This window comes from Neolamprologus multifasciatus, chromosome 11, assembly GCF_963576455.1.
Source record: "Neolamprologus multifasciatus chromosome 11, fNeoMul1.2, whole genome shotgun sequence".
Taxonomy (NCBI): domain Eukaryota; kingdom Metazoa; phylum Chordata; class Actinopteri; order Cichliformes; family Cichlidae; genus Neolamprologus; species Neolamprologus multifasciatus.
Window position 1 is genome coordinate 28,954,947 of NC_140449.1, and position 26,955 is coordinate 28,981,901.

At 38.0% G+C, this 26,955-nt stretch overlaps 3 protein-coding genes across 9 annotated transcripts in view; 1 reads left to right on the forward strand and 2 right to left on the reverse strand.

The window, feature by feature from the left end:
• Positions 1 to 360: 360 nt before the first annotated feature.
• nt5c3a (5'-nucleotidase, cytosolic IIIA) lies at positions 361 to 15,126 on the reverse strand. 2 transcript variants are annotated; one of them, XM_085176819.1, is made up of 9 exons: positions 14,991 to 15,126; positions 14,583 to 14,827; positions 4,721 to 4,819; positions 4,120 to 4,189; positions 3,869 to 4,001; positions 3,659 to 3,748; positions 3,399 to 3,561; positions 2,903 to 3,103; positions 361 to 2,378 (listed from the first exon to the last, which is right to left on the reverse strand). In XM_085176819.1, exons 2-9 carry the CDS (start codon positions 14,718 to 14,720, stop codon positions 2,277 to 2,279), a joined length of 996 nt encoding a protein of 331 aa, XP_085032945.1. In that variant the 5' UTR covers positions 14,721 to 14,827; positions 14,991 to 15,126; the 3' UTR covers positions 361 to 2,276. The 2 variants fall into 2 exon arrangements, with proteins under 2 accessions (XP_085032945.1, XP_085032946.1); XM_085176820.1 differs by lacking the exons at positions 14,583 to 14,827; positions 14,991 to 15,126 and adding an exon at positions 7,817 to 12,671.
• Positions 15,127 to 16,761: 1,635 nt separating this feature from the next.
• dctn3 (dynactin 3 (p22)) lies at positions 16,762 to 20,686 on the reverse strand. Its single transcript, XM_085176829.1, has 7 exons — positions 20,513 to 20,686; positions 19,111 to 19,195; positions 18,570 to 18,656; positions 18,320 to 18,403; positions 18,048 to 18,106; positions 17,902 to 17,961; positions 16,762 to 17,684 (listed from the first exon to the last, which is right to left on the reverse strand). Exons 1-7 carry the CDS (start codon positions 20,612 to 20,614, stop codon positions 17,598 to 17,600), a joined length of 564 nt encoding a protein of 187 aa, XP_085032955.1. The 5' UTR covers positions 20,615 to 20,686; the 3' UTR covers positions 16,762 to 17,597.
• Positions 20,687 to 20,766: 80 nt separating this feature from the next.
• The window catches only part of atg5 (ATG5 autophagy related 5 homolog (S. cerevisiae)), a 445,274-nt gene continuing 439,085 nt past the window's right edge, over positions 20,767 to 26,955 (forward strand). For 5 of the 6 annotated variants that reach the window (XR_014876788.1, XR_014876791.1, XR_014876790.1 and 2 more), the window contains exons 1-3: positions 20,767 to 21,000; positions 21,436 to 21,594; positions 25,583 to 25,710. Coding sequence is in view for 2 of the 6 variants with exons in the window: in XM_085176823.1 (XP_085032949.1) it covers positions 21,487 to 21,594; positions 25,583 to 25,710 (236 nt within the window). In the remaining 4 variants the exon portion in view is untranslated. The remainder of the gene's footprint in view (positions 21,001 to 21,435; positions 21,595 to 25,582; positions 25,711 to 26,955) is intronic. The other variant, XM_085176824.1, reaches the window with a different exon arrangement.

The following is a 26,955-nucleotide window of genomic DNA, read 5'->3' on the forward strand; positions in this document are numbered from 1 at the left end:
TTGTCAAAATGAATAGTCCATATTCTTAAACATTCTCTTTGTGTGCACATTACATATGGTGCAATATCATTCACAAAAATAGGTAGTGTGCACACATCACTTCAAAGACCACTAAACACATTTGTAGAAATGAAGTTATCATTTTCTTTTTTTAGAAACTTCAGATTTTCTTTCTTTCTTTTTGGAAACTCTGTTAGTAGGCTTAAATTAGAAATTCAGTGGCATACTGTGCTTTCTTCCCAGTATAAAGTAATTCTATAGTTGCCTGAGTGATACATGTTTGTCAATCTTGACCTTTACAATTTCCTGCTGACTTTACTGAATTATAATTATTCAAGTAATTGTAATTATTCAAGAATGTTCTGTTTTATACGAGGCCATATTATATTTATTAGTAAATTTGCCATTTTTTGATAACTCTGATTACAAACAGGTGAATACAACATTTATACGCAATAGCCACATCCAAATGTATCTGTTTGAACTAACTGATGGATCACAACACTTCTTCACAATTATGCAAATGTCCCATCATTTAAAGCATGGTCTAGTAAACCATAGTGAATATTTAAGAGAAACACTTGTCCTACATTACATGATCCACATTAAAATCCCAATGAACCCAAAGCTTTCAGTTAAGTTAATCCAGTCTGCTGTCCACGCACGGCCTGACAACAATGACTTTATTATGTTTTCTTTTCACACCATAAAATAAAGCCTTTCAGCTTATAAAAATAAAACACACCAGTCTAAACTTCTGAAAATATCTCCAAATGCAGTAAAATAATATACATTTTGATACAATGCCCACATTTACAGTATGCCAGTATTCTATATTTTATTGATATATCTTTTTAAGTGTCCCGTTTCTTTAACATAAACTTTAACAAAAGGCAACATGCAGGTGATAGCAGCACATTTAAACCACAAACAAATTCAACATTCTACACAACATGTTGAGACGTTTTAGGTCTGAACCTCCCAAAACATAAAGATGAATATTTTAGAGGTAGTGCTCATTGAGAATGTAAAGGTGATAAAACGCATTACATTTAACAGGTCTTATGCTGGGGTTTTGTGGGCCATAGACAGCAGGTGACTTTTTTCTTTACTGAAACTGTGAAATAAACTATATTTCTTCATAAATAATGTAATATTTATTTCAATAGAGAAGCTTAAGGTGCCATATTTTCGGTAATTATCATGGCTTTTTAGTTCCCGGTAATTCCCGGTAATGACAACTACAGGTATACTTCAGCATTAGTTAATACTTCTGTAACCTTTATCTCTGGCACAGAGAATACTTGAGTAAGAGATCCGTGTAAGCTATCTCCTTAATCAAAAATGGCATTTGCCATAAATGTTTCAGTTGTAGCATTACAACAGGTGGAAATAAGTATGAATGAGCACATTTGGATAAAAATTGAACGCCTGTAAAAAAGGCCTTAGAACCTGTTCCAACATCCATAAATCAAAACGGTGCCACCTCTGCACATCTACAGGAGACTTGATTTCCCCATACATAGAATTTAAAGTGCTTTTCATCTAATTTCTCATCATCACATGAGTTTCATGTTGACACCCCAAATCTCTCTTCTTTATCTAAAAAAAAAAAAAACAACAACAAAAAAACAAAAACCCAATACTGGCTGCTGATGCTTCTGTAACCAAGCAAGAGATTGAAAAAATGGTATTACTGATAAAAAGGTCCGTTACTAAATGTTCTTAATTACTTTCCCAACCTTTAAGCTTTACCTGTACAGATATGTGGCATGTCTAACTACAACAGCTTACGTTGCAAGACTGGCTAGAATGACATCTTACTGCCAAGTCGCAAAAGTAGAGTAACTGAGGTGACAGGCATGCTGGGATAGCTCAAAAAAAGAAGAAAAACTAAACTGTTTCATCCATCTGTGGGCACCTCATACATGGTATTGAAACATCACCATAATAAAAATACTCCTAGAAAAAGCTATGATAACAATACTGTGCAAATATTCAGATGTTATTATTTCATAAAAATATATATAGAGAAAAAAAAAACATCAGAAACAACTGCAACAGACAAAACACACCAGAGACAGTCTGTTGATGCTGAGTGGACTTCATTTACAAGATGTGAAATGTCTTTTTTAAAAGCCTGTCAAAGGGTGATGTGCTGAGACATGAGTGGAGCTGGTTAAAAAGGGTGTCAAGCCTAACTGGCTCCAGATTGAAGGGGGGACAGAGAGGTGGACTGGGTGTGGTGTGGGTTTGCGGTCAGCTCAGAGGTGGACTTAAAGAATCTTCTGGAGGATGGCATTTGGGACTTCCAATGTCTCGTCCTTCACCAGAACTATGTCATAAGAGTCCAGATATTTGTCAAGTCGCTCTTCCACCTGCACAGAGAAAAGGTCAGGAGACAGTTCATCTAATCAATCTTCAAGCAGCCACAGCACCTGCCTTCAGGGAAAGTGAGCCTGACTAAGCAGTCTAAAAACCATGTTTCCAATTTTTTGGGGTTAAGCTCTTAAGTATTCTGTGATTTGCATTAAGACATTATTTATCCTCAAATCTGAAAAATGGCATGGACTTAGAATTGTTAGGGGTTTTTTTTAAGGAGAAAATGGATCTTGGGTTAATTTCACTCTAATAATCTCTGGGTAATAATCTCTCAGTAAATAAATTAATAAAATTCAAAAGACAAATGTTTGCTGACAGTGTGCAATATTACAAAGTATAAGGGCTAGATGGCAGAAAGCCTTCAACATGGCATTTCCATAACCCCAGACAATGAGACACTGCTATTCTATTATTCCCTTACTGACCTCGAGTAGATGTAACATTGATAACACAGCCAACTCAATGTTCAGGGACATTTTTACTATGCTTAAGGATCTGTCTATGCATGTCATAGTTGTACCTTGTCATTGAGGAAGCCAATCTTTAAGACGTTCTCCGCATTGGTCACACCATCAGCCATGCTTAGGTCCCCCAGTGAGTCGCCCAGCAAGATGATGTTGGAGTACTCTTTGATTTGTTTGAAGTACTCTGAGTTCCGCAGGGCACCGTCGTGTTTGTTGTACACATGGATCAGCTCACCTTTAAATCCCTTCAAGATGCCCTGTGAAACAAGGAGACAATAAAAAAAAATTCCATTCAGTTTTATTTACATAGCGCCAAATCTCAACAACGGTCACCTCAAAGTGCTTTATATTGTAAAGTAAAGACTCTACAATAATACAGAAAAACAATATTCAGACAAGGCCAGACAAGTGGAAAGAAAAACTCCCTTTTAACAGGAAGAAACATCCAGCAGAGCTTGTTCAGCCAATGTGCTTCTATTTCTCTACAGATTAACTGTAAACACCAGAATTAAGACTCAAAAATGACGACTTTGTCTTTCATTAAACACTCACATTTTCATCAAAGTCCATGAAGTTGGAGACGACCTTGACGTTGGGGTGATACACTCCTGCCTGGCGCATGATTTCCTCTAGGACATCTCCTAGGCCAGCAGAGAAAATGAACACAGGCACATTGTGCTGATGCAGGCGGTCAAAGAACTGCTCAAAGCCGTCTCTGAAACCAAACACAGGCACAGTTTATCCTTTACACTGTGCTCAAACAGGATTCACACGTGTAATTCAGTTTCCTCCACATCTTCCTCTACAGTTACCTGAGGGCAACATCAGACTCTCTGACCACCTCTGGCAGCTTGTCCCTCTCTAACCGCTGCTCCACAAGCAGTCGGTGAGAATTGAAATACCTGTAAACATTCAAAAACAATCTTTTACTTTTAGTAAGATAGACCTCACAACTTAAGCAACACACAGCAGTAAAGTAATCGAGTGAATTTGTACAGTGCGCTGGTGTGTGCAAGACTCACCACTCCACCATAAACGGGTATTTCTCCTCCATGGTGAGTTGAGGGTCGATCTCAATGGGATAATATTTATTCTTCAGCGCTAGCAGCTTACCCCTGCACTCTTCTGTTACCAGTTTGCAGTTATCAATGATATCTGTGCAGAGTAAACAGAACGTATGATTCACACAGGGGAACTGTGATTTATGTTTACATTTCTTACACTGTAAAGTGCTGCATAATAAAAAGAAATGTCTTTTTTGTGTTTTACTTACTGTGACACGTTGGACAACGCTTGCCGTTAACTGAGAATTTGCTTAACGTCATGTCAAAGTCTGTGATGATCTGAAACAGTGAAGAACACTTTGTTTACCAGAACCATAAAAGACCCTGAATCAGACACAAAAAGAAACAAAGGCCCTCAAAAGGAATGCCCTGGAGGTGATAACTGCCAACTGAAATCTTTTTTTAGTTTAGGTGGTGTAAGACAATTAGGGAACCCAATAGCTCAACTGGTGACAAAGTCAATTTGGGCAAATGCCATTTTTCTGGGATACCTGAGTCAAGACTTCCTGTTCTCTGTGAAAGTTATGTTTACAAATGATACATTTCAAAAATAATAAAAAGGTTTTACTAAATTTTAACCTGTCAATAACCAAAGGTTAGATATTTGTCTCAACGTGGACTATTTTACCTGTATTCACAGCTAAAGCCCAATGAAACCTGCTGGGCCAGTAAAACACAAGCTAACTGGTGATAATTGGAAAAATATTTTTCCATTTGCTGCAGCCTTACAAGCTTCTTCACCACCAGGTGGTGGTGTTTTACCAAAAGACACACAGACAGGTTTAGTATAATGACAAACTGATGTTTTACCTGCAGTTTGGAAGCTCCTCCTTTGATGAGACCACAGATGATGTCCTCCACCTTCCCGTGGTCCTTCATGTGGACCGTGGTTTTCTCAAATTGAGGCATCTGGAGGGACAAAGAAGAGGAGAGACACGTTAGTGTGGGCTGACTTTTAAAAATTCCTTTAGTGTCGATTTGGGAAACGTTAATTTACCAACATAACCGTTTCAATTCTCAGATTCTTCAGCTTTAGAGATTTTTGAAAGGCTCTGGTTCTAATAAAAGCACCTCAGAGTAAACGTATCTGGTTAGACCTGCCTCCTCTTTTGGGTATAGAGAGAAGAATGAGGACACTGCAGAGAAGTTTGTGTGTTGAGAACTTTGGGTTGATTTTAACTGAAATTAATTACATTTGAAGCGTATGTGTCAAAGAGAATGCCAAAGGAAATGGAGACATGTGCTGTCTTGAATGCACCTCCTACATGCACACGATACTCAAACTGAACTACAGTCGCTGGCATTTTTATGCATCAACACCTCGAGCATATCTGAACACAGTGTTCCCTGATCCACATGCAGAGTTTGCGGGTCATGAAACAGCTGATGTGTGGAATCTGTCAGTGTTGTATAACGAACTGAAAGACACACAAACAGCTACAGTGACTCTCTGCAGAGAGGGGGTGAACTTCAACCTTTCTTGTAACTTAATCACATCGCCATGAGATCTGCCTAGTCAGACAAGACTGTCCTCAAAGCGCCTCACCACCTCATAACTTTTCTTTGTGAGTTTTCATTCCAAAGTACTGGTAATGATAAGCTGATGAGAAGTTGCTGACATTTCTAAATGTCACACACAGCAGGACAGCTCAGATCAGTTTGTGTACATTAGAGCTACAATATACCAGACAACCTTAGAATTTGGCTGAATCAAGGGGAAAAGAAATACTTTGCAAAGAAGTTGAGCATTCAGTTATAAATATAAAGATGTTTTGATCACTTTTTACAAGTTAGCAACAATGTGGCTGGTGGTGTGTTTTCCTTGCGAGTCTGAGTTTGTGTGTGGGTCATGTCAATTTGCGGTCCCTGTGACATCTACTGTAGCAGGAAGTACCATAAAAGTGGTTATGAGTAGTCTGGCAGATGTTTATACGTCTGTTTCCGGATTTCTGTGGGGAGCTTTGTCAACACAGTAACACTGCAACTGAGCAGGAGCCAGCAATGAAACCTTAGAGGAGTGCAGTTGAGATAAAATATAGGTCATCATGATGCTTGTCATTTTTCTTGGTAATCTGTATCCATAACATGAACTGGCATGGCATTAGTTCAAGTGTTGTGTTGGGAGGAGCTAGTGTCAGACCAGCATAATCAACATGCTGATTTATGATTTATACCTTATTCCGGGGAAAAGTCACCAAGTAAAGTTTATTTTGTTTTTTAATTTATATATAAATAAAATGATTGATTAATGATTCTCTACATGCATTTTCTCCTGTGTATCCATCTCATCATCCATTTAGAACGAGGGCTTGGTCTTGTCAGCCCAAATTAACTGCTCAAAGGTATTACCAAGATGGGTGCTAAGTGGCAAGATGCTCTTGGGCACGCTCCAAGATATTCAGTGGGTTGAACCATATCTAACGTACTGAATAAATGACATATTGCATGTCTCCTCACACTCCAGACGTTGAGGTACGAGGCAGTTTTTTCTTGAGTATAAACATGTTCCTACTAGTGCATGGTCACTAATAAGTATTTGCATATAAATGTTCGATTCCTCACATTCGAAACCCAACTGTATCTTTATACAGTCCAAATCATGGAGTCATTTTAATGCTTACAGTTTAAGGAATTATACAGGACAGGAAGGTTGAATGAATAATGAAGGAGATTTAAAACAAACAAAAACAACCACTAACAACAGAAGCAACAAGAAAATGCATCACTTTAATAATTTTAGGGTTTTTCAGAGACTTAGTTTAAACACAGCCTGGGCCTCCACTGTGAATGCAGCTTTCACTGAAAATATATATAATTTAGTTTCATAGACCAACTAATAACAGACATAGTCCTGCAATTAGTCTCTTGTGGAGGACAGTCTTAAAGGTTGTTGGAAAGATGACCTCATGTGTTTGAGGGAATGAGTGTATTTGTGTAGAGATGTTAAATGATCTTGTTGTGCAACAATTCAGCTTGAATAACACCACACCCGTTATTTCACAAGTAAAGAATAGTTACGTTAAGCCAATGATACGTGATCATCCATTTTTGTTTTTGCTCATTTGTGTTTTTGTGACGTCTCTTGTGCAGCACAGTTATGTGTTTGGGTCTCAACCAAACAAACAACCAGAGAAGGAAGAAGAACCAACTAAATGCACACAGACAACAGTTTCACCATTTCACAAACACCCCCACCCAACATAATTTACACTTACAGTAGAATTTGAGTCGTTACCACTTCATAAATTACTCAGAATCTATAAACACAACATTATGAACACAAAAACATTAAGAAGCTAAAATTGACCTTGTCTCATGTATTAACTACCCTAAAAAAGGCCTCATCCAGGAATCTAAGCATGGAAACAATTTATCTAATCCCACATCTGTTGAGTGACGACTATATTCTGGGTCACTGTTAAAAGGATAAGATTACATTTGTTTAAAAGAGATTTAATAGGCTGCCAGAGGGGTGACCTACTAAAAAGCACTCAAACTATGAAATGGCAGTTTATGGGTATGTTTCCTTGATGGCAGTGACATCTAAACCTGTTTATTATGAAACGCTGCTTCACAGCTTACATGTTATGTGTCTATGACTACTTAACGGTCATGATCTTCTTAGCAACAGCTGATTACAACATTACAAATCAAGTTTAGGAAATGTCACAATTTCAGAATTGAAGCCAACGTTTTAAACATCAAAACTTCTAAATGCTTAGATTTTTTTTTTTTTTCGTGAACATTGACAGCAAGAATTTGTTGCACAAGAATTTGTTGCACTTAATGAATTTTTGCAATGAATGTGTAATAAAACTGCATGCAGCCTGGAGTACAACCATTTGAAACAAACACCCCTCCCTCCCTTCCTCCCTCCTCCACACACACACACACACATAAACTTACCTCCAGTTTGGCGTCTCAGCTAAAACGAGAGTGAAGAAAAGATTGTGTGTCTGCAGAGTCCTTATATATCTACAGCAACAGCAAGGGAGGGAGGGGTTGTTGCTCAAAATAGATTAGAAAACATAGGCCCTCCCCCTATACAGAAGGGCTCGAACACTAGAATACAGTGTCCCTGTCAACACACACAAACACACAAAAAAAACCCTCATATAAACAGCTGTGAAATTGAGCCGGGGGAGGAAAAGGGCATTGGTAATTTACCCTTGTTCCACTGATGTGACCTTTGACCCCCTTTTTAAAAAGGAAACCTTTAAAATCAATGAGAATGGGTTGATGACTGCTGCTGAGCACACACATTTTTAAACACACAGCATACGGCCCTCCACGTGGAAACACACAAATGCAGCAAAATGCTTGACGATGCATTAAAAGTCACAGGGGTCAACGTTCGGTGTGAGCATCGAGCTGCTTGGGCGTTCAGTGGTCAGTCACACATGAAAGATCAACTAATAGACGTGACTGAATGCAAGTTAACACATATATACATATTTTACGTAACTTATGCTCATCTTTCTGGAAATTCTCATATATATAGATCATGCAGATCTACACACATGTAGAAACATGCAAACTACACTGTCTTTACATTTCTGGATGCGTCTGAACACGTCCAACTTTCTTTTTGAAATTTATGCACACAAACTGGTACTCCGGCTGAGCAAGTTCTTGCATTAAAGTCAACTCCTAGATAACTTCTCATATCAGTATGCAATCATGCAACTGATATGCAATTTATTTCATCAATAAAATGTCTGTTCAATGCAGCTATCAGTAAAAGTCCATCACTGGCCCTGGTATTCAGTTGAGAAACCTGCAGTTTGCGATGGATAACATTCAGAAATCTGGTCAGCTGTCACATGTTTGTCATATTTTTGTCAACAACTCCAAGTTAAGAAGCTAAGAAGCAAAGAAACTAATGCTAAGTAATTCGATGACTATATAAAATTACAAATGAAAGTTAAGAGTTGACTTTAGAATTGAGCTTTAAAGGCAGTGTCATTTTAATTGTTTAAGGGCAACTGTTATTCTGAACTGGCGCTATATCAAAAAGATTAAATTGAATTGAATTTTCTGCCAGTTATCACATCTTGCGTGCACCAAGGATCACAAAGCATGGGAAAAATCAGCATTGGATTGGTGAAGGTATTATCACCATATAGTCAGCATACATGAAACTCAATGACATATCTAAGTTTCCTTGAAGCTCATAATCTGGAGGGACCTTAAGTCTGTTTACAGCTTTCATGAAGTGGGTGCAGCCTCTAAGAACTCTATTATCAGCATTTCAGAGAACATAAAAGGGAATGTTGCATAACAACATTTGGACCTTTGTGCCACAGGCTTGATTTTCGCTGAACAAGGCTTGGTTCCCTGCTATCTGTGCTGCTGGTGTTGTTGCTATAAGATGGCAGAGACTGGATCGTGTAGATGACCTCGTCTTCTTTTCTGATCACCTTGACTCCCTCGCATACCACAACACCCAAAAATTAGGTCAACTATCTCCGGTTACATCTCACCCCTATAACAGGTCCCTGCAGCACAAGCATGAGCCTCACAGAGACACAGCACCAACAGCTGCCTCACGGCTTTATAAGAAAAGGCCCAGTGACTGTTTGGTGTAGTTGTGTGGCAGGATAATACTGTTTCTGTTCTAACACACTTTGATTTAACTCTGCCTTCGCGTATTTTGGTTGCACAAACCAAGTGACAAAAAGCCAGTGGAAATCGGTGCCATTACCTTTAGTTTGAAATGTGCAATTTCACACTTTCCAAAATGCAAACCTTCAACTAACATCCATCCTTGCACCATCAAGCCCCTTCTTATCAGATTCACAGCTCCAGGGGATAAAACAATGGCAGGGTCTGATATTTTTAGGCATACACTGGGATTATTGTCTTATCCATACAGATCATATGATATTAAAATGATATCCTGAGCCATGCACTGCACAAAGGTTTCGGTACTTCAGTTTCAGGTTTGTTTAATTTCACTGATTTAATCTGTGTTTGCTTAGAAAATACTGCATATTTGCATGTGGCCATAAAGACCCAGAAGCATTTTTAATATCAAAATTAACATAGCTAGTCCCCCCATAGCCTTGGAGAGACAGCACACCCACCCAAGATGCTGCATGAAATAAATAAATACAAAAAATAATAATAAATTATTGTAAGATCAACCAAGCACCCCAAAAAGCAGTCAACTTCATGGAAATGATCAGGCTAACAAAAACATCTGATCTTTCAATTAAATCTTGACTTCTCAAATAGGCAAATGATGGATGAGCACCTCGCTTTTAAAAAACCACAGACTTTCAATCCCCTGTTAGGAGTCGACTGAAATCCCACATGTTGAGTCTGAACAGGTTAGGATGCTGTGATCCAATCCTGGCATGACCAGGTCAAAGTTCATTAAGGATTAAATGCACAGCCTGACTGAACATAACCCCCTAATGTTCATGCACTATGATTTCATCACCTGTGAATGCAACCTAAAAATTGAGTGATCTCTAATTAGAAATAAGACGATTTCCATGGTATGAAGCTCAAATTTTGCATGTCTTCATTAAATATACTAACTCTGCGCAAAAAAAATGAGCTGATCCTGATTGATGATGTGATTGATTTTTCATGTTATGACCCTATTGTGTTTTATTTTATCTTCAACAGTTTCATTGTCTTCTCAGAGCTGTAAACAATGTGCTCAAATTGCATTTATCTCCCCTTTCTAAGCGCAAACATTTAGACTCAGGTCTAATAAGGATTTTACAGACTCTGATTTCAGCTCTTCTTTAGCACAACAGCACGGAAAGTAGTGTTCTCACTAGCCACAATCCACACTCTAACCACTGTAAAATCCTTTACCATCACAGTAAAAGCATCCAAACAATCATCATCTTGAACATGAATAGATGTATCCAAGCTGATATCCCACATTAATCCAATCGTTACTACTTTTATGACAAACTCGAAACATGTTTTTGATAGCAATACCAGCCTGGGTATGATTAATGTGTGACATGGTGCCAGCTTTAAGGAAACCCTTTAGTGTCCCATTACCACACCCACACTGGGAGCTGCTATGGCTGTCAGCGTGACGGCAATCTGTTCCTAATGATAACAAAGTTTGTTCACTAGAATAAGTGCTTGCCAACCTGCTAAGAGACTGAATGCCAAGAGACCAACAGACAGTCTGCAAATATCATAACACATAATAGTAACACCTGTATAACACCCTATATATTTATAAACCCTTCAACGCTCTGCTAACAACCAGCAGTAGCATGTTCAGCTTTTTGTATAGGTTGTCTTGTTAAAAGTATACCCAATTCAGCCAGTCACTTGAGTTACATTTTCTTCACAACATTGTATTCATTATTAAAGCCAATATATATGTGCAAACCCGAAGTTGTTCAGTTGTTTTGGTCACATTTTTCTCTGTAGAACTACATTACAGAGTATATTTTTAAAAAAAATCCTAGCATATATACATATTTACAGTAAGGTTTGGCAGAGATGGAGAAGGGAAAATTTACACCGTTGTGCCCTCTAGTGGTCACAACAGTTAAACACAGTCCAGCAAGCTCCTTCACCTAAAAGAGCAGTGTGTAGGTTTTGGTGGCATCCAGTGGTGACAGTGCAAATTGCAACTAAATAAACGCCACTTGCCTCAAACTCCTCTTTTTTATTACATTTGCAACAGGAAAGGTTCTACAATCAGAGTTCCATAAAGTGCAGCAAACTGCAGCACTTGGAAACATATACACACAGATACAAATGCCTGCTGAATATGATGCTAGAAACCTAGAAATGACTGTCATTCATTTAAATGTTTTGTTCATATTATCAACTATCAAGGCCACTAAGACAACACAGTAAGTGTAATCAGTATCATCATGTAGATAAAAAGAGGAGAACAGACAACAAGGAAACTTTCATGTCTCATCTAGTACTATTCCTGTCAGTGACAAAAATATTTGATGAAATGAAATGCAGGTGGTGGTTACATGAAGATGATAGATTGTCTGAAGCAGTTAGAATAAGAGAATGCTATTGACCGGACCTCATACCACAGGCTATTCCCAGTGGAAACTACACCAAGTTTGTATGGTTTACCGAAGATACATAAACAAGGTATACCTTTAAGACCAATTGTCTATATGAGCAACTCGGTCTCTTATAACATCTCAAGGTTTTTGGCTTCGATCTTTAATTCGATGTGGTGTTTAGGCAGCTCTAAACACAACATCCAGAACACTTTGAATTTCATTGAGAAGGTGAGAGATGTCATTATGAAGGCCGATGATCAACGGTCATAACGATTTACTTATTAATGATCATTAAACTGTCCATTGAAACGTTTTTCTTCAGTACACTATGAGAGTTTTATACAAAGCAGACAGGCCAATGTTGCAAGACAAAGCACATAAAGAGGAATTATGACTAGGGATGGGTACCGGTATCCGGTGCCATGATGGCACCGGTTCTGACATAAACGGTAGTAACCAGACCGAAAAGCAGCGCACATTTCGGTGCTTTTTATTCCTGAGCTGTGATACACTTTAGATTCTAGCCAATCATTTTACGTTTCCGAGGATAGTAGGCGGGTCCAGGTACTTACGTTCTTTTAGAGCAGAGCTACAGATTAAAAATACCCAAGGCGAAGCGGTCAAAAGTCTGGCTGTACTTCACAGCAAAATATGCAAACTCAGCAGCCTGCAACAAGTGCTTTAAGGTGATACTGTCAAAGGAGGTAACACCTCAAATCCGATGAAACACCTGGCGACACATAGCGGGTTTTTTTAAAGCCGAGAAACGCGCCATATTTGATAGCTTGCTGCGAGAGCTCACGCCGAGCACATCTACTGCGGGTGGGTTGTCTGATGACGGATGATGATGGCAGCAGCAGCCGTTCTTCTCTGCGTGAGTAGCTTAATGTTGTTCGTGTGTAATTTACGTTGAGTAGGCTAACCACATTATTACATTAATGCATGTAAGGTAAACTAGCAAACACCGTCATAGTTACATGCGGCTGTCTTCTTGTTTGATGGCAGATACTCCCTTCACCCTGGCCAAAAAGGCTAAAATGACCAAAGAAAAAGTGGGAAACAGTTAAACATGAGGGGTTTTTGGACCAATTTTGTGTTCTCCATTCTTTAAGCACCGGTTTGAGCACCGTTTAAGCACCGGCACAGTTTCAAAAGTACCGGTTTGGCACCGGTATCAGATAAAACCTAAACGATACCCATCCCTAATTATGACTAAATGACAGGAGGATACCTGCTATGAAAATTACTATCAGCAAAAATGTAAATCTTTATCTGGATCCAAAGCATTTGACTGCTGCTACAGCCACTTCAGAATGTGAATGTGCCAACTGAATTCCAGGGGATTCTTTCTAGTAAATTAGGTTATAAGTGTGTGAATGTTTTGGATAGAAACTGTATACAAACAGCTTTGACTAATACAAAATAATGGCTCAGTTCGTGTTTCATATATATTGCAGTACTTCTGGATACAATCTAGCATGAAAGCTTGTTTAATATGGATTTATACAATGACAAAATATGTACATTCAATCTCACATTCTTTGCTGCACCAACTACCAAATTTCAAACTATGTATCTATAGAATACATTATAAAAACACAGTTATAAGTAAATAATTCTTTTTAAAAAATGAAAGAGAAATATGTTGTGTGTGGTAAAGGTTTTCCTAATGCTGGACAGCATACTGCATACCCAGGATTTTCCCTGCCTCAATATTATCTTTTAGGAAGTCTTTCAGGAGGTGGTTTAAAAAAATATTTTATTACACTGCTGTTTAGTTTTGGAAGGGAATCTAAAAAGCTATTTGGTGGTTGACACCAACTTTGGAAGGCATATTTTTTCCTAAAATAAAAGATGTACATACCTCAGTGTGAACAAACTAAAAGAAAAATCATAATTATCAATGTGTTTGTTTTATATAATGGCTCAAACATAACAAAGTTATGTGCTTCTTTTTCCCACCTTTTAAACAACACAGTCATATGACTTTTCCCCGCACATTTCTTTCCTTCATGTTTGTGTCAACTGTTTATGTTTTACCAGACCATTCTGATTCCTGCTAGAATGGTTAGAGAGCTGGACTAGAGTCCTACCTGCGTTCCTGATGATTGCATAACCTGCAGTACACAGTAGCACTCAGCGTTTTTCTAATGTTGAAAGAGCTGCAGAGCATCACTGACACAGAGGGTCAGCTGTCACTGCATATAAGTGGCTCCTGCTCTTTCTGTGGGCGAAAAGCTGCCTGGTGACCTCTAAACAGCTGCTGTTTTAAGGAACTGTCGCGCACGCGTACAACATCGTGTAGGCCCATTAATGTCAAAATAACAAGAGCATAGCTTCCCATTTCCGGTCGAAAATTTTTGAACGCATGCTCCAACCTCCTGTGAGTGTTTCAGTGGACAAAATACAATGTCATAACAAGTTTTTTTTACTACATAAATACATTAAATAACTCGTCCGACCCACGCGTAATTTTAAGCAACTGTTAAATCTTAAACACTTCACACAGAAATGCTTTTTGCGAAAATACAAAATAAAGAAGCTATTCTGTCTTTAGATAAAGACGGAATAGCTGTTATGCACCTTTACTTTGAAGTCCTTGCGCCTCCCTTTCCTGTTTCTTACCGCTCTTTATACAATCGTCTACTTTTACTCACCATTTCTATGATCCTGGTTTTCTTTCCAGCTCGCTTCTTTTTGGCGACGATGTACTGGGCAAGAACCACGCCGCCGAACAAAGCACACACACTAGCGCTGGCCGCTGCTCCGACCTTTACCACGGCCGTCCTGTCCATGACGGTCCGCTGCTTTCTTACCGACCTGCCCGCCGACCGATCAGTCCCGTCCTTCCTCCTGTCAACAGACGCCTGCCTTCTGGCGCAATCACGCAATCAAAGATCGTCTATACAGAATGTGACCAGTCACTATGGGGCAAAATGTGTGTGCTTTTTCTAAGAAACTAATTCAAACCAGACCTTAATTTGCCGGTTCCTAAGCGGCAGCAGATAAGCTAGCAAACTTGCTAGATCGAAATCTTTCTAAACTTAAATTCAAAATAAACTCACCTTTTGGCTTCTGGTGTAGATGTACTTTCCTAAAACTTAAATTCCGCTAAAAAAAAAACAAGAAAAAACAAATAAATTATGAGCTCTTTTTATCTCTGCTCACGTATATTTACAAGAACGTAAGTAATATTTGTACTGCGGTTGTCTCGGTTTCTTGATTTCCTAGTTTTCAAAATAAAACACTTCCGTTAGAACAGGAAGTACCAAAATAAAATTAAAACGTAATCACCAAAATGTAGCTAACGTCAAAGTTTTCATACCGCATGTCCTCCAAAAATCCAATAATAAGTGGAATAACAGTACTTTGTCTACATTAGCATCATAGTGTGTACTTATGGCCTTCAATCATAATAATAATAATGTACATGATGCAATTTCCTTAGACGTTATGATTTAACTTTAGCAAGTCTGACTGATTTTACCGTGTTTAGTATTTACAGCATATATACATGATATTTCAAATATTATTAGTCTATAAAGGTTTTTGAATTTTCTGTGCATTTGTCTTACAATTTGTGGACAATATTATTTAAGTGATGACTTAATGACAGCTGGTCCAACATCACTATAATAACCATTGTCCATAAAAGATGTCACTCGTTGGTTTATCATGTCCCATTCAGGATTCCTCAGTCTGAGCATTTTGGTTTAAGGTTTTTAAACCTAAAGATGTTACAAGCAAAAGTTGGATTTATGCTTCTGCATTAAAATGACACCATATTACCACAAATCCCCGTGAAAACTTGTGCTACAGCAATAAATTGATGTGCACCGCCCTAGAATTCTAAACAGACGTTCCATCAGCAAAGCCTGTAACAGCTGTGACTGACCCTTTCAGTATCAGTTTCCTTCTATGCATTCAGAAGTCTGCAAATTTTAGGGCATCTTGAAAACTAAATTTGGGGTTATATAATCTATGCTTATATTAGCTTATGCTTATGGTAATTATTGTGATGTTAGCATGGGTTATCGTTACAATAAGCCACTAAATCACAACACTAAAATATAATGTTTTTTGTTGATTTGGGTTTTTTTTTTTTTTTTTTTTTTTTTTGCTTTTTGTAAACAGAGTGAAATTATTTAGTTTTATGTCTGCAGGATTGTTCTTGTCCACACTGATGTCTTCCAACCGGACAATAAGGGCAGCTAAAAATGTAGTAGAGAACTACAGTTAAAAAGCCAGACCCAGACCCTGTGTGGGTGGAAACCTTGCAACAGCACTCAGCCAACGTATATTGAGAATGTTAGTAGATGTTTTAAGTTAAATCATTTGAATGAGTCAGTTTGCACATGTGGCATATATCATCTTCTGCTGTATTTCTCAGAATCATATATAGCAAAACATTTAAAATTCATTTATTTTGAGACATACTTCTCTATGATAACTACTACTAATGAATTGCTGTGTGACCTATTTTTACATGACAGGTACCTTAAAGTGTATATACTCCCCATAGCCCAGTCTTTATATTTATTTTTATTCTTACTCTTACTATATTTATTGTTGTTCTTTTACACTGAATGGAACTGGAGCCTCGTCGTCTCGTCTCTCTATATACTGTACTGTATACAGCAGAGATGACAAAGTTTACTTTGACTTTGGTTACGTGCCTTCATTTATGCTGCGCAATTTTCAACTAGGAAAAAAAGTCTCACCTTTTCTTTGAGCTGTTACGAACTAAATGAAAAGTGATGTACTCTGTCCTTACACAAGAAGGCAGCAGAAAAAATTATTGGTCATTGTTCAGTCAGCTGTGCAACATCACAGACATACACAGACAATATTATATTGCTTCTTGATGTGGTTAATTTTTTCCAAGTTTCCAATGTCATCTATTCTGTGAAAATGTGAAAAATGGCTGAGTAACCTGTTAGAAACTGACAAAACATCATAAGAATTCACAAACAGACTCATATACACACACACAACATGCAACACCTTTGAATATCAAAAAAAAGGTCATATTTATTTATCAACAACATTTATTTGCTGTAAGATAAATCAGATATAATTAAAATGTTCAAACCAAATACTGGAAAAAATACTGAAGCTAATTTAAGGTTTTATAAGTCATGTCAAGAAGCATCCATAGGGAAGTAACTAGGTGTGTTTTTTTGAACTGGGGGAAGAGCAATTTAAGTCTTGTGACATGCCTACAGTAAGGAGGACAGGAATGCATTACAAGTAAAGTACTTTTGTCTGACAATAAACAGCATAACAACTACAAGTTGAGTGATAGGAGTGAATTCATCCACAAATAAACGGTTACAGGAAACCCATTTCTTCCTATATGAGTGTCAGTGACAGTATTACTATGTTTGGGCACCACCAGCATTAGCAGGAAGACAAACCTGCCTTCAATATTTTACAATCTGCAGTGACTATTTCTGGAATTGTTAATGTACTGTTTCTTACGATTTTAAGGATTTCTTACATCAGGTTAGACTATCAAAGTAATATCACCTGATTCAAATAAATTAAATGTTTAAAAAGAAAGAAAAAAAAAGAGAAAGAAATGTGGTGATGCCGTTGCCTCGCATATCTGACACTCCCACCACAGTGCAGTGTTTTTCCACTTTCGTCATCTGAACGGATGTTGACAATCACTATTCCACAGGTCGGATTCCTTTGGCCTCTTCCATCTTTCTCAGGGTCTCATCCCACTGGGTGAACTGCTTGGACAACAGGAACATCTGGCAATCAAGAGGTCAGCTGTCAGTGGGTGGAGCTTTATCTCAGCAACAACTTGTGTATCCATGACTGACCAAAGTAGCTATAGATAAAAAAAAAACTTTGGTAGTTTGCTAATTAAGTTTAAGATGTTTTTGATTGATTATTACATTTTGTTTACCCTAAGAATATACTTTGCTTTGTTCTCATAATCATTGGAATTTAAAAATTGAAGTGTACCATTTTGTTGTATTCTTCAAAAAGCTTCTTAACTTCCTGTGATTGAACCTCACTTTGGTCCTGTAAAACAAACAGAATAATAATTACACATAAAACCTAGTGAGAGACAAACTCAGGAGTAGATGGAGTAAGAAAGAAAAGGCTACCTGCTGTTTGATGTGAATCTGTGATAAGCGCTGCAGCTTGGTGGCATGTTCTGGTACATCTGTGAACAAAAAAAAACAAGACCTGATGAGGTAAAACATGGAATACTACAATAGGCACATTATCACCCATTTAAAACAGGCTGAAACCCCTGGCTAAAAGTAGGTAACAAAACTAAGCATAAGATCCCTCCAAAATTATGCCAGGAATTAAAAAACAACAAAACAGACATTGTTTTGTTGGATCTTAATGTGTCCTACAAATTGAAACTCACCTCTGATGTAGGTGCTGTCCAGCAGTGGCTGCAGGTTGCTGACCTGTTCCAGTAAAGCAGCCTGCGAAAGCAAGAAGTCCTCCTCTGCAAAGAGACACAGAGCAAGAAATGTATTCAGCTCCTACTTGTTTTCAATATATAATAAATTTAATACTAATACAATTTGCACATATAGCAATTGACATTAAAGCTAATGCCTGTGTATCCCTCAGTAATATTAGTTTTCATTTACATTTTTAAGAGTTCTTACCAGCAAGGATGAACTCCAGCTTCATGGCATCAGGCACAGTGATGTGGTCTGTGAACTCAGGGTCCAAGTACTTTAAGAGGTCCTCAACTGCACCACCACAAAAATGAGCATGATTAAAAGTTCAATAGACTCAGTTTAAAATCTAAATAAAGAAAAAGATTATGCAAGAACTTTTGGTGTCTTGAAAGTTAAAGGTTGTCACAGAAATTTAGAGCCTTTTCAAGTTTTTCATTTTCAGTAGCCACATTACTAAACACATCAGTTTATTAAGGTATTAGTGATATGCATCTTAATGGTTAAGATGCATATCACCTGCTGTTTGAAACAGCATCTGCCGATGTATCTGACTATACTTTATTACACTGAGTAAATAGTATTTGAAGGAAATGAAGGTGAAACACTGAACAAAAAAATAAATTACTGTATGTATCCGTGTATAATATGAATTACCACATCAGTGTAAAACAGTTGCTAATTTTGTAAGGTTAAAAATATATATTCACAAAAATACAACAAGCCAGTAATCTAAAGTGTGACTCACTCTTCTTGTGCAGAATCTTTACTCGTTCTCTCTTATTGGCCGTGTTGGTCAGACCGGCCTGAATCCTAGCCAATGACTCTGCACACTGCAGGAGAAAAGTTCGTGGTTATCATCCTGATACCAAGGGTTTTTTGTTTTGTTTTTGTTTTTTGGGGGGGGGGGGGGGGGTTTGGTGGTGTAATATAGAGTAATATGCTAGTACATAAAATGCATACAAGAGTCAAGTTTATATGACATTGGGAGATATAGAAGGTACCAAGAAAACATAATGGCATTTAAAAAAAATCTTTTCTACTCATGCTTATGAGGACTGGAATCTTATTATCCTAAAAGAAATGTGAGAATTAGCACGATCCAGGCTAAATATATGCTGTCTGTATATTATGTATATTCCCTTACTACATTTAAGGTCTTATTTGGCTTTTTGCAGTACATATTGGATAATGGTCTCCACAGATGACCATTGGAAAGCAGTATTACATCACATGTCACAGACTGTGCAGCATCAGGACCAGAAAAAACAGACATTCTCTTCTTCACCTCTCTTGTGCAATGTCTGTTACTTTGGATGGTTAAACCATGGGTATTTAAACTCATCTACCTTCACTACCCCTGCTCTTCCATATGACGCCTGTCTCCTTATTCACATACATACATTCTGTCTTGCTTCTTATGACTTTCATTCTTCCTCTCTCCAGTAGAGATACATACTACCTTTTGCTTTTCTAAATCTAGAAAGCATTTTAAATCGTATTACTGTTTTAGTCGTTTAGCTTGTTGTAGTGCTGTCTTACAGGAACCTCATTCCTTAGTTTCGTTCCCTCTTATGCTACTTCATGTGTTGAAATGGCAATAATACTCTCAAATCTTTGAATTTAAACTATATTAAGCCTAACAGCACACTGTAGCAATATCTCCACCTTTGGAATTACACAATCTAGTGGAAAACAAACCAACTTAAATGCCTCTTTGTAAGCCAGAGAGTTTTTTTTCCCCCAGATCACATGATACCCTGCTGAGTCCCCTCGCCTCAAAAAGCATCTCATCACTAGCTAGCCGAGGTTTCTTCGTTTAACCGTGTCAGACTGTTGTATTGTTGATTATGATTAAGTTGAACAGACACAAAAGCACAGCGCCACAAAAACCAGGTTACAACGTACAGCTTTTTTAATGTAAACAGATGAAAGCTAAATAACCAACAGTTATAAAAATAAAGGAATGGCTTCTTGATGGGCAGGAAAGTACAGTTCTCATATTTGTGCGAAGCTAAATTGAACAACTAAAACAACTTCTGCTAACATTCTAGTGTATACATTAAAAAAAGGGCGTTTACTCACAACCACCGTTAGCTCCGCAAGGCTAACAACTAGCATATATACAGATATACATAATATAAGCGAACCTTTGCAGGTTTTCCGCTCTTGTTTTTTCTCTCGCCATATATACGACTCTCTAGCGCTCGGAGACGCATTTCCAGGTTATCCATCTCAGTTGTTTTATCCATTCCCGGAGCTGCCGATGAACACAACAGATCCCAAACAGGCGGAGGAGAAGTACGTAGTTGAGAAGGGCCGTCGCATACTGATGATGCGTCAGCCCCCGGTTCTCTTTACCACTCAGCTATTTGGTGGGGGGGTAGATGCAAAACCTACAACGCTTTAAAATACTTTAAGCATTTAATATTTATTTTTAAAATTTTAGTGTCTTTTTCAACGTAAAATTGAAGATTATTTGGTATGTTTCTGTAGTTGGTTTAGTAAAGATAGCTGTCGCCAGTGGTCGCTGTTTTGCGGTAAACGGGATATTTTTGCTGTTTTTCCGGTGTCAGCGGGGGAATGACAACATAGGCCCTTTTTCCATTCAATATATCTACCAAATATCGACTAAAAAGTAAGCCTTACCCATCTCCTTCTCATAGAGTAAGAATTTCTGTCTGTGGGAAATATTATCAGTACCTTTGTAATTGGACTTTAAACATTTCTTTATTAGGTTTCCATTGGTTAAGTTAGCCTACTTAGCCCTCGAGCTAACAGCAGTTTTTGCTCTACAGCTGCGTAGTTTGACAGTTTTGGGGTTCTTTTGGAGGTCTAAGAGAGAGGTCGCTACCTATCACCGAACTGTAACCTAGTAATAACTTCACTGGCAATTTACTTAAGAGATATCTAAGTTACCCAAACCTGAAGTGCGCCAACGTGGTGCTAGCTTAACTTGCATGGGTTATTGAACTGAGGCTCAGCGTTTGTGATGCTGAAAGTTTTGTCAGTGTTTGCTTGTTAGCCATGCTCCGATCTTTTGCTGACAGTAGGCGATTTATCTCTTCTGAAGCAGGCATCTGTTTGGGGAATTCATTCTTTATGTGCCACTGGGAGCAGCAGCATGGCAGATGACAAGGACGTGTTGAGAGACGTTTGGTTCGGCCGGATACCCACCTGCTTCACTCTGAACCAGGATGAGGTTACTGAGAGGGAAGCCGAAGCTTATTATGTAAGTACAGTTGTTCTCATCTAACATGATGCAAAATCTAGGCCTGACCTAACTTTTGTTTTTGGAGATTAATGCTTTCTGACGAAACATGCTTCAAGGAAGTCCTTCAGACAACACAGTCAGTAGGAAGCCTCTTATTTAACTTTTGTAAGGGTGCTTACAGAAGGATAGATGGCCCATATTCATAAGCATTATGAGGATCCACTCAGTAGCAAGGAGTTCTAGCGTAAGAATGATGTAAAACAGTTGTCCAAGCAAAATGAAGGAACTAACTACCTCAGTGTGGAGGTGTAGCTGACCAGGCTGTGGTCTCACCTGAACCGAAAACATTAGTGAAATAGTCAAACCTACATAGATTATAGGTGTAGTTCTAAGTATTGTCTAACAAAGTGTTTTTCAAACATTTTGTTCTTGCTTGCAATAATTATATTTCTTTATACTTCCAGGTAGCCAGACATTATTGCAGTTGCTTTTTTTGCTTTGGCTTTGAATGGCGTTGAACACTGTGCCTCCTTTTGCTCTCATTTTTAGTCCAGTCCCTGTAGCTGACCATTCTCAAAAGAATATATATATATATATATATATGTATATATATATATATATATATATATATATATGTGTGTGTGTGCGCGCGTGTGTGTGTATATATGTATATATACACTGTCCAATGAATCATACAAACATAAAAGAAGCAAAAAAAATCTAACTCAAGGAATGAATCACTGTTGTATCAATGTATAATAAATTTAGGAAGGAGCCTGTTTTAAATTATACAATGTGTTGTTGGGGGGAAACAAATCATTTGTTCACATCACTTTATTTTGAATCTATAAAAACTGCCAAGAGTAACACAGTTTGACAGGCATAAAATAGTATTTTTGCACCAATAAAGTGATTCCCATATAACTATTAGGTGAAAACATGACTTACCTCAGCGTGGTGCACAGGAAAATGTTTAGGTAGGTGGAAGGCAGAAGAGGAAATTGTAGGCCAAAAACACTATCTGGAGCAGATAAGAAGCATCTGAAATTCACACCCTTCAGAAATAGAAAAGAAAACAGCAAAGACTTGACACAGTAGAGGTGTAATCTTTCAGTTGGTCTATCTGCTGTTCACTGAAGCCTCATCAAAAATTAGTGGAAGGGTGGCTGTCAAGAAGCCATTCTTAAGGAAGGGAAAAGGGGGAGAAAAGGATGAGATATGCCAAATTACACAAGAAATGGACTGAATACGCATATTATGGAGTGATAAATCCAAACTTGAAATCAAACTTTGTTAGTTTGTACAGAGGAGGTCAGGAAAGACGTAGAACAGTGTGTATCTGTAAAGTACATTGGAGACTGTCACAGTTTCGGGCTACAGGTGTGTTGAGTATCTGGTCAAAATTGCTAGAATTATGATTGCAGAAAAATGCCATCAGATTTTGCTTTATTAGGAAAGCATCTAAGTGGCTATGATCCCACATAAAAAAATGCAGTAGAAGGATACCCGAATAGACCAGATATACCAAATACAGATTTTTAGCTTGGTAGAAGTGTGGAAACTCAATGTATTTCCATGTATGTTTGCACTTTTTTCAATAACTTGCGGCTCCCATTTCCCATTAATCTAAAGAGAATACAAAGAAATGAGGGGTGGCTCATGACTTTTGTATATGTCTGCTGTATCAGTGTTTGTTACAGACTCAGTGGTTTACAAATAAATGAACAAGTAGACAAAAATCATATAGAAAAAAAAAAAACAAATACAAGTACATATAGATATGTCTGTGAAGGTTCTCAGTCATCCAGGTCATCGTAGTCTAAGGAGCTTGGAAAGAAAAGCGTCTGGACTTCTTTAAGTTACTTGAAGACGTTTCACCTCTCATCCGAGAAGCTTCTTCAGTTCTAAGGTCAAATGGTGGAGAATCCCAGATTTAAACCCAGTGGGAGCTTCCCCCCAAAGAGGGACAAAGGACCCCCTGATGATCCTCTACCTGATCACATGAGCCAAGGTGTGAAAGCGGGTGTGGGTCACAATCAGCCAGGTTTTTGGGTGAGCTCATTTTGAAACCTGGCCCCACCCTATCATGTGATTTCCTGAGGTCAGATGGCCCAGGATGTGAGTGGGCGTTAAGGCGTCTGGGAAGGGATCTCAAAACTGGATTATAGATGGTAGACAGTTGGTGTTGTAAACCACCGCCTCTGTTCAAAGATGGTAGCTCACAGTGGACGTAAATGGCTTCTTTCACTCCTCTTTCAAACCATCTGTCCTCTCTGTCCAAAATATGAATGTTGGCATCCTCGAAAGAGTGACCTTTGACCTTTAGATGCAGATGAACTGCTGAGTCTTGTCCCGTGGAGGTGGCTCTTCTATGTTGTGCCATGCGCTTGTGAAGTGGCTTTTTGGTCTCTCCGATGTAGAGGTCTGGACATTCCTCGCTGCACTGTACAGCATACACCACATTGTTAAGTTTGTGTTTAGGAGTTTTGTCTTTCGGGTGAACCAGTTTCACACCTGGACTTCCCTTAAGGAACACAATTGCACTTGCACTGCACACCAATTGGGAATCACTGACCTAATGTAATGGACATTTCAGTTGAATACACTAGCTTTTAGACAATATTTACACAATATTTGGAATTACAAACCAGTCTGTGCCGAAGTACAATGACGTGCCTATAATTTTTGCTTGTGTTTATACACCGTTCTGGGATATTTTGTAAGTTACTCTGTTTATCCTAAGGGAAATAAATGATGAGCTTTTAAAACTTAGACCAGCAACACCGTGGCAATTTAAATTAAGTGTGTAATAGTTTGAGACTGTGAAAATGCTGTAAATGATAATGAGATCACTGTGGTTTAACAAATCAAAGTAATTACTGCTACACTACAACTCCATTTTATGGTTTCTGACACTTCTGATACTACTATTTCTACCTTGTCTCAATCAGCTGCTGTACAGACTATAAGAAAAAAAAGATACAATTGTTCTGCTGTTTAAAGGCATCCAGCAAGTGGAGTGTTTTCTTGCATGAAACTAAGTACATTGACTGATGTGAGTTAATCAGCACACCATGAATATCAATATGGCAGCTTCAGTTTGTGTTTATTGATCTTTTATGCTAGTCTTTAGTGATAATTGGATCTTCTCAAATAAAAAAAAGCAAACCAAAAAATCCCAAAACAAACCCATTAATTAACTCAAATATGTAAACTGCAAATTTGTTCCTCACTTGGAGGGAAAATGGTTGCTCTACACTTTGTCTTTCTATCATTTCCTTCTCTCCTTCTAAAAGTCCTCCTGTCCACTGCTAACATTTTTTCACATTAAGAGTTCTTTCAAGGGCTGTGGTGCTTTGTGAAAAACTTTTACCTCTGTCAGGATTTATTTTTAGGGTAAAGCATACCGCAGTTATCACTAGTAGCTACTCTTAAGTCCTAAGAAGTCCTGTGAATACAGGCCATAGATTATGCAAATATTTTTTGTTTACAAGTCCCGACCAACATGTACTTCAAGTCTCAGGGTATCCATGTAAATTAAGTGTTAAGAGTCTTTGAATGTGGTTAATTCTAGTGAATTGAGGGATTGTGATCTAACAGCAGTTACTATGTAGTTGCTGTAGCTATGCCACATAGCTCACATGCACCACAAAAACGTACAACATGACGCTACAGTTACTCCACAGATTGTTGTCTGCAATTTTTCAGGGATTTTGTTGAGTGTTGTTATGTGACATATATGATATGTCACAGTAAATGGAAAAAAATAACAAAATAATTCATTCATTGTTTATAGGTGTCTTTAATTCATAACTGTGTGAGGACATTTTACTCATCTGTAATATTGGATGGTAACACACAAAGAACCAAGCAGACACACAATATATCTGCTCATTATGTCATTAATGTGCACTTTCTAAATTTAGCCCACGGCTACCATGTAGTTCAGAGTAACAGACTGCCCCTTATTAATGCACCTCTTCCCCTGTTCTCTTGACTTTATCAGCTGCTGTTACCCAGGGTGAGCTACCTGACTCTGGTCACAGACAAGGTGAAAAAACACTTCCTCAAAGTGATGAGAGCAGAGGATGTGGAGGAGATGTGGTTCGAGTACGAAGGAACGCCACTCAAATGGTGAGAGAATAACTGCTGTTGTTTGAACTCATTTCAATCAGTGCATCAATGGAGTTTTACTTTTCCAGTCATGAGATGGTGGTTTGGCATTCCTGGAAGACATATGTTAAAAGAACAGAATCTCATTCTCTGCTTATCATGTTTAAAGTTTGTTACTGTCATGATTATTTTTATAGAAATGTCTACTGATGAAATGTCTTTTGGCTGATCCAGTTAGTTTATTGTCCTACTTTATAAGACTGACACCATATTACAGCTAGCAGTATTATCTGGAAACTGGGTTGGGGTTTAATGTTATATTTAGGCATCATCTTGAAAATAAATGTACTCAAATCTCTTCATTGGGAATAAATAATCTATTTGATGTAATTGTCTTTTGCTTTGCTGCCTTGTGTAAACATATATGTTCTCTAAAGCGTTGTGCAGTCAGGACTATGTATTCATGCCACTATCAACTTAAGCATTCAGGAACAGCACAGAAGCTTTTGCCAGTATTTGCATTTCTTTTCTGCCTACTGACTGCTAAAATCAGAGCCAGTTATAAAGATGGAATTACAGCATGTAGCCACAAGATGTCAGTAGTGCAACACAAGTGATTAGCCTATTTCACAGCCTAAGTAATAGTAAATCGCTAAATAAAAAAGTAGTCATTAATTACTTGTTGTCATATAGAAAAGTAATTTTATCTTCTTAACCGTTATGATAACCAGTATGATTAGCATATGAGTACAAACATGAAATGCATGCATTATTTTAGGCTCTGATGAAGAAAAGCCTCTTCATTTCTGAAACATCGAAGCGTGTTACGAACCCCTTTCTAAACACTGGAAGTTAGGATTAAAACTGTTATGATTATATGTTATGGTTAAACTTACCAAACCGCTGCGTAAAAGAAAAAACATAGGATTATGTGAAACAATGTCATGATAAAATGATCTATGTAAAGATGTGACTAGACTCTCTAGTATAAGTCATAATCTTTAGTATAACTCAACAGCTGAAAGGCTTCTACAGGGGCCTGGATTTGAGTCAGTCCTGGGCCACCTCCAGTGTGTTTTCCTCCCAGTCTCTCTCCCTACTTCCTGTCTACTCTACTGTTTACAGGTGATGCAACTGATCAGCTTAAATGTTTCCAAGCCCAAAGATAGGGGTAAAACTAGTTTCTTGGCTTTGGGAACAGATACTCCCTCTGATGCTGAACACAAACATTCAACAGGTTTTTCTCTTGTACCATAATTTTGTTTT

Coding starts and splice junctions, on each gene's coding strand:
- nt5c3a (XM_085176819.1), bottom strand. CDS start 14,720: ATGGACAGGACGGCCGTGGTAAAGGTCGGAGCAGCGGCCAGCGCTAGT. Junction 4,820..14,582: donor AAACCAGGATCATAGAAATG/GTGAGTAAAAGT, acceptor TTGTCCCTCCAG/ATGCCTCAATTTGAGAAAAC. Junction 4,002..4,119: donor GCGTTGTCCAACGTGTCACA/GTAAGTAAAACA, acceptor TACTCTGCACAG/ATATCATTGATAACTGCAAA.
- dctn3 (XM_085176829.1), bottom strand. CDS start 20,614: ATGGATAAAACAACTGAGATGGATAACCTGGAAATGCGTCTCCGAGCG. Junction 17,962..18,047: donor AGATTCACATCAAACAGCAG/GTAGCCTTTTCT, acceptor TTTGTTTTACAG/GACCAAAGTGAGGTTCAATC. Junction 17,685..17,901: donor TTGAAGAATACAACAAAATG/GTACACTTCAAT, acceptor CTTGATTGCCAG/ATGTTCCTGTTGTCCAAGCA.